This window comes from Marmota marmota, unplaced genomic scaffold (genome assembly GCF_001458135.2).
Source record: "Marmota marmota marmota unplaced genomic scaffold, marMar, whole genome shotgun sequence".
Taxonomy (NCBI): Eukaryota; Metazoa; Chordata; class Mammalia; order Rodentia; family Sciuridae; genus Marmota; species Marmota marmota.
This window is the reverse complement of record NW_025999998.1, coordinates 9,934,969-9,950,162: the sequence shown is the minus strand read 5'-3', so window position 1 is coordinate 9,950,162 and position 15,194 is coordinate 9,934,969. Positions and strand designations below refer to the sequence as shown.

Genomic DNA, 15,194 nt, shown 5'->3' with positions numbered 1-15,194 from the left:
GATTCAGGATCCTGGCAGGTGAAGGAAGACATGAGGTCAATTGGGATAGTAGACATTCTTCATTCAGAGGCAGAAATGCCCCTCCAGCCTCTTGCTCCAGCCCCATTTTGTCCTCTGAGTCCTTCCATAAGCCTTTTTTTATATATGCAGACCAGACAAAGAAGCCATATTTGCCAACGGGTTATATAAGTGGGTGCATGCCCAAAAGCAGATGTTTATGACCTTGAGTACATATACTAATCAGGGTGTTTATGGTCTTGGCTACATACTAAAAACATAGCCTGCAGGAAGCACCTGCAAGGGAGAGTGACTATAGCCATTTTGTACCTGCCAAGCAGCTGCTCATTCTGAGATTTCTGACGGTGTCTAGAGTGTAGTTGCACCCATTTGAAAGCTGAGTTGAAGAGTACATAAAGGATGCTTCATTCACTCCTCATCATTGAGAAATAATGGTTCAGAATGGTTCACATAAATGAATTTTCTAAATAACTGAAATTTTTTTCTGCAATTGCCAAAGGCCTCTACCTGCAACTTTTGGGGACAGGAGCTTGTATCAGATGAGTCCCTTCTTTGCTGCCTTCAGCATGCTGACCTCTTTTTTTTTGAGGCTTCAGATGCTCGTCACATTGATTACTGTACTCATAGCTCTACTGATTCCCCAGATGCTGCTTTCTTTTCCTCTCCCTTTCTTTGATGGGGTCCTGGTGGTTGCCACTTTTCTCCGTCATTGGAGCTGTCTTTCCACCATTCTTTTTGTGCATATTCATTCAGTGTGGTTGAGACTAATCTGGAAACCAGCTAGCTTTGTCCACTGAGTTATCTTCCATTTATTCATCAACTACTATTAGTTGAGTGCTGGCCACATGGAAGGCTTTTAACTATGGCCGCCAAAGGGCTTAAAAGGCAAGTGTGGCACAGACCCTTCCTGGTCTGTGGGGAGTCATTGGGTCTATAAGAGAAGAGTGAAAGTGATAGTGGCACAGGAAAGCTACAGTCCTCTGACATTGGAGAAGGGGGGTGGTTGTTTCTGCTTAAAGAGATTAGGAAAGGGGCTAGGATTTTGTGGCTCAATGGTAGAGCACTTGCCTAGCACGTGGGAGGCACTAGGTTCGATACTCAGCACCACATAAAAATAATAAAATAAAAGTATTTTGTCCATCTACAACTAAAAAAAATTAAAAAGAAAAAGAGATTATGAAAAGTTGGCATTTGAGTTGGGTGGGGACCTATGGCAAATATGAGAAAGCAGGCCCAGCTCAAAGGCAGGAGACGTACAGGTCTTTACTGGAATCCAGAGCACAAGCAAACTCAGCTCAGGTTTATGGGAGAAATAGGAAGTCACGTTTCTTCTCAGATGCCAGGTTGGGGAGCCTAATCCCCCTCTACCCATTCAGTGCTGGGGATCAAATCCAGGGCCTTGGCCTTCTAGGCAAGCACTCAGACCACTGAGCTCCATCTCCAGCTTGGCTTGTAGTTTTTCAGAAGCCACCAAAGGAGTATATTTAGGAAAAATGTCAGAGACATGCTTTCAGAAGAGTAACAGCCACTGTGGGGAAGTGGGGCAGAGGGGAAAGACTGGATAGAGCAGCCAGATACTAGCAAATTATGTGTAAGGTAACACTGAGGTGTAACAGGGTAAACGGAAAGAGGGGACATGCAGAGATGAAGAGAACAGAATTAGCAGCTGCTTGGGTGGGAGGGAGGTGGGGTGGCCTGAGATAATGCTGCAGCCTTAGAGCCTGAGCAAGCTGGGACCAGGGAGGTGGGGTCCTCCTTAAGGGAGGTGGGAGGTTCAGTTTTAAGCTCAGTGAGTTTGCATTGCCGGAAGCTTATCCAGATGGAAATATCCAGCAGATTTAAAATACACAAGTAGTTCTCTGGTGGAAATCAGGGCAAGAGATGTTAAGTACAAAGTCATCTGCGTGGAAGTGATATTAAAGCTTTATATGACAAGAGGGGACCAGGTCTTGCAGTTTGGAGGTCTGTGCCCAGGGTTGGGCTAGAGAAAAAACAGTCTGGGAAGGGGACAAGATGGGGAAATGTGACAGCTCTGTGGCCTGAGGACCAGGTTAGAGGAACAGTGTCCCAAAGGAGAAAGAGACCAGAGCAGACCTCCAGCTTTGGTGACCAGCAGGCCATTCTGGGAATTAGTAACCCATTTGCCAGGCATTATGGAATGACTAGGCAGTGAGGCCGACTCTTAGTTGAATTTGGTAGTAATAAATAGAGAGGAGGGAAAAGGAAAGGACTGATATAAAAGGACCAAAAACTTGGGCTGGGGATGTGGCTCAAGCGGTAGCGCGCTCACCTGGCATGCGCGGGGCGCTGGGTTTGATCCTCAGCACCACATAAAATAAAGATGTTGTGTCCACCGAAAACTAAAAAATAAATATTAAAAAAGGACCAAAAACTAAATTCTGTGCTTCATAATCATTACAATGGCTGTTTATTTAGAAACAGCAAATAGAAAATATTAAGTGTTACTGAGGATGTGATTCCTTGTGCCTTGCTGCTGGGAGTGTGGAGTGCAAAACTGCACAGCCTCTGGGTAGTAAAACTGTATAGCAGTTCCTCAAAAAATGAAGTGGGATCACAACTTCTGAGTATGTAAACAAAATAACTGAAAGCAGGGTCCCAAAGAGATATTTGTACACCACTATTTACAGTGGTATTACCCACAATAGTCCAGTGGTAATGCAACCCAAATGGCCATTAGCAGCCAACTAGGTAAATGGAATATGCTCTGTACAAAACAAGGGAATATTTAGCTTTTAAAAGGGAGGGAATTCTCTTTTTTCATATATATGTGTTGTAGAAGGACACAGTACGCTTAATTTATTTATTTATTTTTATGTGGTCCCGAGAGTCAAACCCAGTGCCTCGCTAGGCAATTGCTTTTCCACTGAGCTACAACTGCATCCCCTAAAAGGGAGGAAATTCTACCATATGCTGTGACAATGGATGGAACTTGAGGGCATTATGTTAAGTAAAATAAGCCCGACACAAAAGACAAAGAGGATTTCATTTATGTGGGTGCCCAGAGTAGCCAAAATCATAGAGACAAAGTAGAATGGTGGTTGCCAGGGGCAAGAGGGAGGAGAGAACCAGCTCCTGTAGTTCAGTGAGTACAGTTTCAGGGTCTAAAATTAAACAGTTCTAGAGATGGATGGTGATGATGGCTGCACAAAAGAATGAAGGTATTTGCTGCCCCTGACTTTTTTACTTCAAAGTGGTTAAGATGGTAAATTTTATGTTATATATTTTATCATGATAAAAAAAAAAATACTAAACCTGAGCATGAGCGCTCCTCTCCTGGAACAGATAAGAACATCATAAGCACCTGGAGAGGGGAGGGTGCAGTAGCATTCTCTGAATGCTTTATATGGCCCACGGATTAAACCTATTTAGGGTTGAAGTCTTTTCTTGGGAGCTAATTGGACAGAAGGTATTTCAAACAAAATGTTTTAAGAAATGCATATATTAAAATATTTTAGAGATTGGGGTTGTATGCAAAGTATAGAAATATTCTTTTGGAACAATGTACAACCTATGCTATTATTTCCTTATTCCTAGTCATATTTAATGCACTTCAGTCCAAAACAGTGTGCTTGCTCCTATGATCTGAATGACCCTATCCATCCATGAGTCTGTTGTATTCAGATGGTAAAATGACACCTGTGACTTTGATTAGGCATATATTTGCCTTCTTGAAAATGCCTGAAGTTTTCTATCCTGATTTCAAGTAGTATATATTTTCTTTACATGTGTCCTAACATTTGCTTCCTTCTTCTTTACTAGCACAAACTATTAGTAATTACTAGTCTGAAACTTCCTGTAGTACTAGTCAGAAAGAAATAGAAAGCAATAGTGGGCCTAGTATGATAGCCAACACTAAAGTTTTGCATCTTACAGTAACATCCACCAGAAATAGTATTTGCTTTTTGAAAAAGAGAGTCTCCAGGTGGAAAGATAAATTAATTCACCTCATGCAGTCCTCTGCCCTGCTACTAGTATATCACTTGGGCCATAATATTTATTGTCAAATTATAAACTGAAAATTCTATACAAGTTCTGCTTGAGAAATGGCTTGTGGACTTTCTCATATCCACTTAATTGCAAAATGTCAGAATATTTTTAAATGAAAGACTTCCTAGATTCACAGAGCTAAAGCTTCACATCTTAAATGTTTTGTTAGTGTGTTTTCTCAAAGATAATTTAAATCCAAAGTGAAAGGCCAACTGCAGGCTGAGGATTAAACAGAAGCCCAGCGCATTGGGGCTGTAGGTTAGAAGTCAGTGCTCAGGTCATTGTGACCAGGTCCCCTGGCAGTGGTGTTGACATTGGAACCTTAATCCTTTTGTTTATCCTTAACAGGCTACCCACCAAGGTCAGGATTTCCATCAAATCTTACTCTTCAAGATTGAAGAGTGGGTCTTTCCTCTGCAAGCTACCTTAAATTTTTTTCTGAGTTTGAAAAATATCTGGGTAGAGCCAACCTAGTTTATAGAATGGTAGATGTCACAGCCTGCTCTATGAGCTTGATTCTTTTCATATTTGAGAAAAGACATTTCCCAGAATCAATCGAGTGGCAAATCTCTTCAGGAGGCTTATAGAGCCATCGTCTTTTCCTGGTCTACAGTAGTTACCATGAAATTTAAGTATGTTTTTATCTTTTTAATGCCACTGTGTATGTGTGACCAACCACCAATCCAGATGTGGCATCTATATGTAATACATATGAGCACTCATTTGCATTGCACAGAGTCCCTGAAAAGTGTGAACCCCCACATGCATTTGGAGCCCCACTCTCCAGGATTTGCAGAGTTACTGCAAAATTAAACAAAACGTTTGTATTTTAAAATCCTCAAAACTGGTTTAAAATTTGGGACTTTTTGGTTGCCAATGTGTGACTTAGCCCTGTTTTGTGATTGTAATATGTCTTAATGAAGGCTACTAGATTCTATGGTTTTTCTCACTGATCCATTATTAAACACCTACTGTGAGCTCTGCCCTGTGCTGGACAGTGTGTATTAGGAATTTTCAGCTTAATTTCCCATTACTCAGTGATGGTCTTTTATTTTATAAACTTTTTTTTCTACTCCTGGCATGAGGTAGGTGGTTCTTATGGCTCTTGGCCCTAGCTGGATTCAGCAGTCTTCCTGCTTGTTTGCCCAGCCTCAGGGACTGAGGCTTCAGTAAGTCCTATTCATGATGCTATATAAAGCATAAATAGGCTCAGGTTGCAGTTTGGCATCCATTTTGCAGTCTTTAGGTGTGTAAAAAATGAAGTAAGTAAAGTCACTCTTCTCTTAAACATTATTACATTTGAAACTTTTCTGAGAACTTTGGGAAATGTTTTGATCTGTGTTGTCACTAATTTTTTTTCCTTTCCCAACATATTAATTTCTTGGTCCTGTCTTAGACAGTGGAGTACAAACACGTAACTTAAAGTTTTTCCCTAGAGAAGTGTGTAGGCTTGTGCCAGAGGAGAGAGGACAGAGAAAATAACAACTGACAGGTGTGCAGAACCTTAAAGTTCACAAACTAACACCTAATGTAATGTAAATGCTATTTAAATAGTTGCTCTTATTTAGTGAATGACAAGAAAAATGTGTACGTGTTCAGATCATATGCAATTTTTTTTAACTCTGCTATATTCAGTCTGTTGGTTGAATCTGCAGACACAGAACCCCTAGAGCTGAGTGTGGTGGTGTGCACCTGTAATCCCAGCCATTTGTTGGGGGGGTGGGTTGAAGCAGAAGGATCACAAGTTTGAGGCCAGTTTCAGCAACTTAGCAAGACTGTGTCTCAAAATATAAAATAAGAAGGGCTGGGGATTTGGCTTAGTAGTAAAGCACCCCTGGGTTCAACTCTCTGTACCAAGAAAGAAAAAGAAAAAAAAAAAGAACAATCCACAGATACGGAGGTTCAACTGCATTATTCTCCTTGTATAACTAAGGAAACTGAACCCCAAGGTGTTTACTGCAGCAGCAGCCTGGCAGCAGAGTTCATGGTCTTTCCAGGAAGATTCTCAGATGCAGAGGTTCCTGGAGGTGGCGGTGAGGTGGGGTGGAGGGTGGGTGTTAGGAGAGGGCTTGGCCCAGCCTAAGAGATCCTCCCAAAAGGGAGGAGACTGGCCTGAGAGCAGGACCCCCTTGATCCTCTGCATGTGATGAGTCTGCCTTTGTGACTGCTGCCCCCTCACATGCTGGAGAAAAATGAAGCAGGGTGGGGAGGGGTGAGTGTATCTGAGGGGAGTAGAGAGGAGGACAAACACTGGCAAGTAATGCCTAGGAACTGGAGCAGAAGCAGACAGCATTCTGTGTTGAGATGCTGCAGTTGCCACACCACATGTGATGACCAAATGGAAAGTCTGCACTGTTGCAGCATGTGCTTTTCAGCTGCACTGGCTAAATGGGGCCCCCAGCAATTACATAAGCCATCATATGTGTTCTCCTTTGTCCCCCATTTCACAGCAGGGAGACCAAGACAGGGAAAGGTTAAGGAATATGTTCAGGGTCTTCAGATCGTAAGAGACAGATGGTCCACCCCCAAAGCCAACACACCTGACCATTCTGCTTTTGCATTTTGACCGAGAGACAGTTTTTGGCAGCCCCAACAAGACTCATGCCAGGATTCGAGATACTCAGTAATCAGAGTAGGAACTGATGAGACCCTGACTTCTTGTCGGACATCAAAGCCTGTGCCCAGAGTTTTAAAATTTTAGACAAATTTAAGTTTAGAAACAGGATTCTTCCTGCCTTCAAATAAGGAAGGGATGGTTGCTTGACCATCGGCTAGCAATACTGTTTTCTACGTGATTTATAAAGCATGTCACAGACATTCTGCTGTTTGATTTAACTTGATATCAGCCATCCCCCAACTTTCCTCCTTAAAAATATGAAAAAGGCAAAGTTATGTTAACAAAGGCCCTGTTGTCTAGGGGAGCAGAGGTTGTCTTGTTCCTTGGATGTCACACCTGACTGTTATATAAACTCACCATGAGGTAAACATGTATTCCTGGTTCCTAGCTCTCTCATAGAGGCGGTGTCTGTGTAGCCTGGAGTGAATCAGCCTTGTACAAAATCCTGGTTTGATTCTGGCACTTTCAAAAGTAAGATTATTCTAACAGAAGGTACTGAGATGTGGGAAGCTAATGATATAAGAAAAATAATATCAACCCAGTAAATATTACTCCATTAGTCTTCACAACCTCTTGCTATTAGCTTTATTTTACAGATGAGGAAACTGATACTCAGGGTAGTTATGTATTTACCAGAGAGGAGAGTGGATCAGAGTTAGCCCAGGTGAAGGTACTACAGGGTGATGTTACCGAAGAGAAGGTAAAGCCACACGCTGTTAGGTTTTGAGACTGAGTATATCTTGATTAAAACACAAGTTTTTGAGCAACTTTGTTTGGATTGTGTGTGTCATCAAATGCTGCCTCTCTGAATGAGACAAGCAGTTGAATGGTGCGGTAAACCCTTATGTGCACACTTGCTCACTTCTGATAGGGTTTTGGAAGAAATATCAAGTGTTGGAGAAGCTCCCACTACTGATGATAACTGGGGGCAAGGGAGCAGTCAGGAGCACCACCATTGCTGAGGGGCAAGAGGACTTGGGGGAAGTGGGTTTGAGGGTGCTGAGCCTCCATCAGGGTAGAGTGGCTGCAGTGAGCACATTGCTTACTCACAAGCTTTAAGACTCAAGCTGACTATGGTGACCCTTTTATGAAACAAGCAAGATATGTGGGGACCCAGCATCTTTCATGCTGTATCTAAAGGACTCTGTTGTGGGTGGGTGCCATGGAGGTGGGTCCCAAGTGGGCAGAAGATGAAATGACATTCCTTCTATCTCTTCTCTTTTTTGTGAATATGTTAACATAAACAAAAGGCTTTTTGCGGGGTGCAGCAGTGCACGCTTATAATTCCAGCAGCTTGGGAAGCTGAGGCAGGAGGATCAAAGTTCAAAGCCAGCCTCAGCAAAAGCAAGTTGCTAAGTAACTCAGTGAGATCCTGTCTGTAAATACAATGCAAAATGGAGCTGGGGATGTGGCTCAGTAGCCAAGTGCCCCTGAGTTCAACCCCTAGTACCCTTTAAAAAAAAAAAAAAAGGTTTCTTCCCTTTGTGTGTCAGTTAAATTCCAGAGGTGGGTAAGGGAACATGTGTGTTATCCCTTAGCTTCTGAAGCATCAGAAAAGCTGGTAAGTAGCACAGAGTAGGGCCTGGCTGTGAGCCCATGTCCACAGACTCTTGGGACAGTGCTCTCCTGATGTGCTGCACAAGGGTACTGATAGGCATCTTTATTTGGAGAATTAAAAAGTTGTTCTGCTATTATTTTGTGACTGGTGTATGCATGTTCATTGTAACATGAAATCTAGAGGGAAAGAGGTATGGTCAGTGTTGCATAAATATATATTCCTGAGTTCACCTAGCTTTTAAAATATGGTATTTTCCAGTGCTTGCAAAGCTTATGATATTTTTATCAACAAGGAAGCACTGATGATTTATCCAATTCCATCTGTAGGAACTCATTTACTGTTGCTTGGCTGCTTCACTTTTCAAAATGCCAAGTGCATTTTGAAAAGTGCTGGCCCCTTATGAAACTGGTGTTGGATTTTTTAACTGACAATTCAGATATGGTTTTAAGGAGAACATTATCCAATAGAGCCTCTCCCTCGTCTCTACACTTCAGTTCCACTTAAGATGAAAAACACATTTAATTGTTTCAAAGATGATTACGTTTTTAGTAAATTTATAGTAAATGGGAAAGATTAATAAAGGGCTATTTTTTTCTCAGCTTGTGGTTTCTAATTACATCAGTTACAGCTCAGCCTTCCTCCTAACTAGAGTGCAGGCATGAACTGGAAAAGAATGAGCTAATCCATGATAGATCAGGTGGAATAAAGATCTCCATTCATATCTTTACCTTTTATCCCTTGTTCTGATGCCAAGAATTAATGCTGTTTGAAAGTACAAACTGAACCTGCCAAGCTCCAGCAGCTGGGATAATCCTAATTATTTTAAATGTTAGTGAGAAGGGCAGCAGTTCCTCTGTGGAAAAGTGTTCTATTGTGAAACATTAAATATCTGCTAAGTGGTATTGATTGGGCATGATTTTATTTCCAAACACTATGGTTACGGTGAAGTGGAAGAATTTGTTTAAGAAATTTTGAGCAGCTTTCTATCAGACTTCCTTAAGCCTACAACCTACTAAGCCAAAGAGACCAGCACACTAAGTCTGTCTTCCTTGGCAGCCAGCAGCCAGCTGCAGAGTTGCTAACCACTGGAGAATTCCTCTTGGCATTTTATTTTTAAATGGCTTCTTGGTAGGAGTTTAATAGTATTTAACATATAGAAGAACATGTTTTTTTCTCAAGCATGAATATCTATCGTGTTTTCCCACATCACTAGAAGAGAATTATTCGTTCCAGTCCATTGACTTCCAACAGATCATTCAAGTTAAAAGTCAGGGGTCTTTGCAATGTCAAAAGATTGAGCAGTTGGAGTGGTTTTGTTTATTTTTTGAAGGTTTCTTTTCTTTTTCTTTTTTTTCCTTCTTTGGTAATATGTAATATTTTCCCAAAATTTCCAAAATGTTCAGACAGCATCACCAAATCATCTTAAGTATCACCCCCACATTAGTAAGAATGATTGGTAAGGAGTTTTCACCTTTGTTTTTAAATAATAAAAGAATGGCCCTTTAGCTGCTGTGGACAAATAGGCTACTTGAGAAAAACAGATACTAGACTTGCTTGGTTCAAACAAGGGTCAGCCTATTTGGTTTACCCACCTTTTATTGTAACACACACAAAAAAAGATCAGATGGTTAAGTTTTCCTTTTTACTTTTCCTGTACTTGTCAATCCCCACTCTGCTCTCCAGAAGTCATTTCTTCCATTTCTGTAAATGCCAGGAGGCTAGCAGTGATTATAGGGTAGCATAATCCTTAATTGGTTATTGCCTGTGAATGCTTCCTGCACCCTCCTCCAATGCAACTGCCCCCTTTTTCCTCCCCCCCGAAGCACAAGAACAACGTACAAACATCTTCATCCATGCAAACAGTGGTGTGTTAAGCATCTCTGGGCTAATTTTTCTTTCTTTATTTCTTTGGGGTTATTCCCCAGAGTGGAATTACTAGGTCAGAGGGGCTGAACAGTTTTACAGCTCTTATTACATGTCAGTAGATTGCTGTCCAGAAAGATTGAACTACTAGCAGTATTATCTTTCCCCAACATTGCCACCGACACTAGGAGTTAGTAGCATTTTTACAAAATAATTAAGACAAACCTTTTGAGTTGAAATTAGCCCCCTATATTATCCATTACTCAACCTTTAAAAAAGCAAAAATAGGATCATTTTGAGTTTTTGAATTTCTGATTGGTATAAAATAATTTACAATGGACAGTTGTTACTCTTGCCCCCAAAATAGTTTAAGTTGCATTAAAATGGGCAGGTTACCTTTAGCACTAAATCTTTGTAGGCATTTGGAACTTTTACGAGGTGCTATACAAAATGAGTTAAAACAGATACTATCCCTAACTTCAGCAGCCTATTCAAAGACAATGCTAAGCCTTGAACAAACATAGAAATAACATGGATTAAAATTCTGAGTGGAGAAACACTTTAAAAAATGCAGGTGCTTTTCAAAACAGGTTAAGTTCTTTATTTACATCTTCTCTGGAGTGCAGTCATGCGTTAAGTATGCTGGGAGCCTTCCTGCTCTATGCAGGTGACACATCTGCATGTGTCTCTGTAGCCCCAAGCCACAGGGCACTTTCCAAGAAAATACCCACAAGGCAAGTGAGAGTAAAACTGAACTATCTCCTATCTCCAGATTCCTTTCTTTTGTAAAAAAATTCTCATCCCTCCTCATTTCAGTCCCAAATTGGCTAAATGAGGAGGGTGGGGGCATCTTCTCCATCAGATTCTAACTGAAGGCTTAGCAACCCCAGGACCTAGAACATGTTGGAAGAACACTTATTCCTGTGGAGTCTCCAAATCAGTCTGACAAAATTCCCTTAAACTCACACAAGGGTTGGAAGGGTTCAGTGGCCAGTTACCAAAGCATGGTGCCCAAGGGTAGAATGCTGCAGGGACAAGGGCATGCCAGAGAGTCAGGATCCCTATATAAAAATGGGGAGAATAATTCTCTGAGTGCTTCAAGGGTGAAATCCCTCATTAAAGTATGTGGCATGCAGAGAGCAGTCAGTAATGTTCACTTCCTTACCCATGCATGGCCTATATGCAGAGAAGACCCTGTCAGTGGTTGGACTGGGATGGGAGTCAGCAGCTTAACTCACAGACTCTCCACTGGGCTCTCCAGATATGTATAGTAGCAAGATCTCAGAGCAGAGTCTACTACTTTTGGAAAACATATTTGCTGTGTATTTATTTAACAATCAGGTGCATGTACACACAATTCATAAATCACCTTGGATTTGCAGGGGGTTTAAGATCCATATAACAAATCAGATTTTGTGAGAAGCTGTTCTGCACTGCAATAAAGAGTTCAGGTTCCCAGCTTTTGGTTGCTGTACTATGCATTTTTTTTTGTCATCTGTAAAATACGATTTATGATTATTTCCCCCTTTTTAAAGCACCTTTTGCTTTTTATTTAAGTTACTAAAGACTACACATATACCCTCAATACAAAAGAGATTGCTTTTCAGGAAATTGCCTAAGTTACTTTTCAAATTTATTATTGTACTAAGTTTTCAGATCACCCCTTTCCTCATTGGATACTGAGGTAACTATACAAAACTATCATCTGTCTGTCACACTGGAGAGAGGGAGCGTTTGGGAATAATTTGGTCCAAAGGTCCATTTCTTAAATCGTAGCTCTCTTTTATTTCTGTGTGATTCTACTAGCGGCAGCAAACCTTTTCCAAACCCGTAACAAGCATAAATGGTGTTCTCTTGTAAAAAGGTCTCTTTTCAGCCTGGTAATATACCTTATTAAATTCCAAACATAATAAGTATTGATGGCAAACACATCAGGACCCAGTACAGCTTCTACTATGATTTAGTTCTCTACAAATGACTTCAGCACTCAGCTCCCAATGCATTTTGCTAATTACATCATAGATTTCCCTATTGATGAACACAAGCTGAATTAACACAGGAGCACTAATGTACCCTTTCACCATTATTGTTGTACAAGAAGCCGTGGCAGATGCTGGCAGTTAGTTACACAAACATTAGTATTAACGATTGGCCATTTGGAATTGGTGACAAACTACTGCCCGGCAGAATCCTGAGGCTGAAACCAATCAGGAAGTTAATGAGGAGAGAAATTACCACTGCAGCTTCCCCTTAATTACATTCACACTAGTCAGGAAGGGAGTTCTGGGGGTGGATCTAAACTGGGCTAAGGTTAAGAAGGTCAGAGACCCTTTTGCTTAAATTTTGTATCTACTGTGACTTGTAAGGTTGCAAAATTTTGTTCAACACATTATTACTTTTGCATCCTTCATATTTAATGTCAGTTTCCCACTGGAATTTTTATGTTTATGTGTTTCTCAAAATCCTCTTTTCCTGACTTATACTTTAGTGATATAATTTCATTTTTTCCATTTATAAAAATTTCCCCCCCATTTACTCCCACTTTTTTTTTACTTTTTAAAAAAGTTATATATGCTGATGCAACCCCCATGTTTATTGTCTTTGTAACCAAGAGAAATAATAGGAAAATTGATTTGTTATCCTCACTAGATCTTGCCTGTCCAACAGTGGAAAAACATGGGTGGAGCCTTACTTAGAAATACTTTCTCAGATGGATCACTTGATTGACAAGTTCATTAGCATAAAGGAGAGGGACTCAGTGAGGGGTGGAAATAGTTTCCCAAAGATAGTAGAGCGGACTTTTAAAAAAAAAAATGTAAAATTGGGATTCTGCTACCTAACCTCCGCTTTTTTTTTTTTTTCCCATCCTAAAGCACTGGAAATTTTAATGAGGGTCTGTAAAAACACTTGCAACTCAGAACAGCAATGGAGAGTGCCTCTTTCTTTGTTGAAACCTAATTGAATACTGAATGTAGAAAGACTAGCCACTTTTAACATACTCTTTTCTCCTTTCTCTCTCCCCACTTCCCAGTATTCTCGCCGCCCAGCAGTCAAGATTCTGGCTTGGTTTCCCTCTCCAGCAGCTCTCCTATTAGTAATGAGAGTACAAAGGGGGTTCTTGAATGTGAGTCTGCCTCGGAGCCCAGCAGCTTCACGGTCACTCCGGTCATCGAGGAGGATGAGTGAGCGGCCGCTGGCTGCATTTGTCAGTTCACTTGGAAAAGCAGGCTTATTCCATTATCCACAGGGTTTGTTGTTATTTTGCATTGATTCATGCTGACTTAACAGTTGAGAATGTGTTTGGTTTGTACTCCTTAGAGTTTAGTTGAGAGGTAAAACACACTTGTAATAATTTAGGGTTCATGACTACCATCTCCAAGAATTAAGTGCTTTGCTCATGGAGTTTAAATAGTAGTGCCCCTCATTTTTTTTTTTAATGACACTGGTTTACATGTAGTTTTCAGGAAATACAGTCAGTAATTTGCTCAAGTAAAGCCATATATTTGTGTCTAAATTAGTCATAATTAGTGTACTTTTTGTTTTAAAAATGAAATATCTTAGGTGCCTTAGATTTTTTTAAAAATTAGTATTTTATTAAAACTGCAAGAATATAAATTTAGCCAAGTACATGACCAGTGGGAAGAAAAGAGCAGGCAAAATTATTATTTTAGAAATCTGCAGAAAGTCAGGGTAAATGGAAATACTGTTTTTGTTTGCTGTTGGAAATAGCCATGCCCTACCCCCCAATACAAAACGTAACTGAAATATGGTGAGAAAAAGGTACAGCCCTTTAGAATAGCTACTTTTTCTGTAAAGGATAATTTGAAAACAACACCATTTAAAGTAACCCCAGTGAGGCAAAGCTTCTAGGTGTTGTTTATAGAATAATGAGTTTAACATACACTCTTTCTAGTACAGAAAAAAAATGGATGCAATCTAGACTATTTTGTAACCTTAAGTTGTAATTTGATTTGGAAGTAGGTACATCTTTAAAAGTTACTTTAAATTTCTGAGTTCATTATTTTGTTAAAAATTGCTTATGGAGTACTTCCTTATGTAACAGAAGCCGTCCTGAAATGAAACTTGTCTAAAAAAAATTCATTGTTCTGTGTAGTTGCAGCTGTACCTGAAAATAAAAATGTTATTGATGACTGAATTTTCTTGTGTGTATATTTGGGTGAGCCGTATTAAACAGGAAAAAAGAAATTACTTGTATTTTCTTCGCTCTGTGCTTTGAAAACATCTATTTGATTTCACCCCCATCTGTTGTAATCAATAACCTGACCATCTTGTTTTTTATTAAATGCACTTACTCTTAATTTCATCCACCAGTGGTTTTAGAGAGAATAATGTGGAGTTACCTATATAGGTTTGACATTATAAATCACTTCTTGGGGCTGAATCGTATAGTGGTATCGATTGATCCTGATATATCACAGAAATTTACTGTCACTTCTGTTTTCAATTAAAGATACAATCAGTCAGATAATGACTTAATTGGATTTTACAGAAGATTGAGTTTTATTGCCCAGTGCTTTACGAGTTTAGTTAAGGAAGATCATTTTATCACACTTGTCAGACTGCTGCTACTGCAGCAGTGTGCCCTTCGGCGGCTTTAGCTGTAGCTATTGTGACGGCGACACTGGGAGGCTGCGGGAACGCAGAAAAGGGAACCGGCCTGCCTAGCCGCCACCTCCAGGGGTTGCTGGTGGCGTTCTCAGAGTTGAGGGTCTCTTGCTCATCTGAGCGTTCGGGCTCCAGCCCCTCCCTCCCTTTTTGAGTAATACTGAGGATTCCTGAGTTTGTCAGACCAACATGCTAATAAGGGGGTTGTTGAAGTTCGGTTTGGCCCTTCAATGGGGGAGTGGTCCTCCTAGTACTGTTCCCATCAGTGCCTGTGCACTTCTTGAAAAGCTGGACAGAGCCTGGGTAATGTGCCAGCGGTCTCAGACTGAGCACCTTGTAGATCCTTAGTTCACACTGAAGACCCGACTCTGAGCCTGGGCGGGCAGAGCCCTGGAACCCAGGCCTCTCGCTTGGGAAGCACCTCTCTTTGCTAAAGAAGCCTTGAGGTACACCTACCTGCCTCACCTGACGCCTAGTGTAGTGCGGCATGGGCGGGGGGGGGGG

The 15,194-nt window shown here is 40.8% G+C and overlaps 1 protein-coding gene across 1 annotated transcript in view; it reads left to right on the top strand.

Moving 5' to 3' along the window:
• Dmrt1 (doublesex and mab-3 related transcription factor 1) overlaps window positions 1–13,381 on the top strand; it is a 103,038-nt gene extending 89,657 nt beyond the window's left edge. The window contains exon 5 of the mRNA XM_015492964.2: window positions 13,096–13,381. Within this exon, the coding sequence (XP_015348450.1) occupies window positions 13,096–13,250 (155 nt within the window). The 3' untranslated portion in view covers window positions 13,251–13,381. The remainder of the gene's footprint in view (window positions 1–13,095) is intronic.
• Window positions 13,382–15,194: the final 1,813 nt, after the last annotated feature.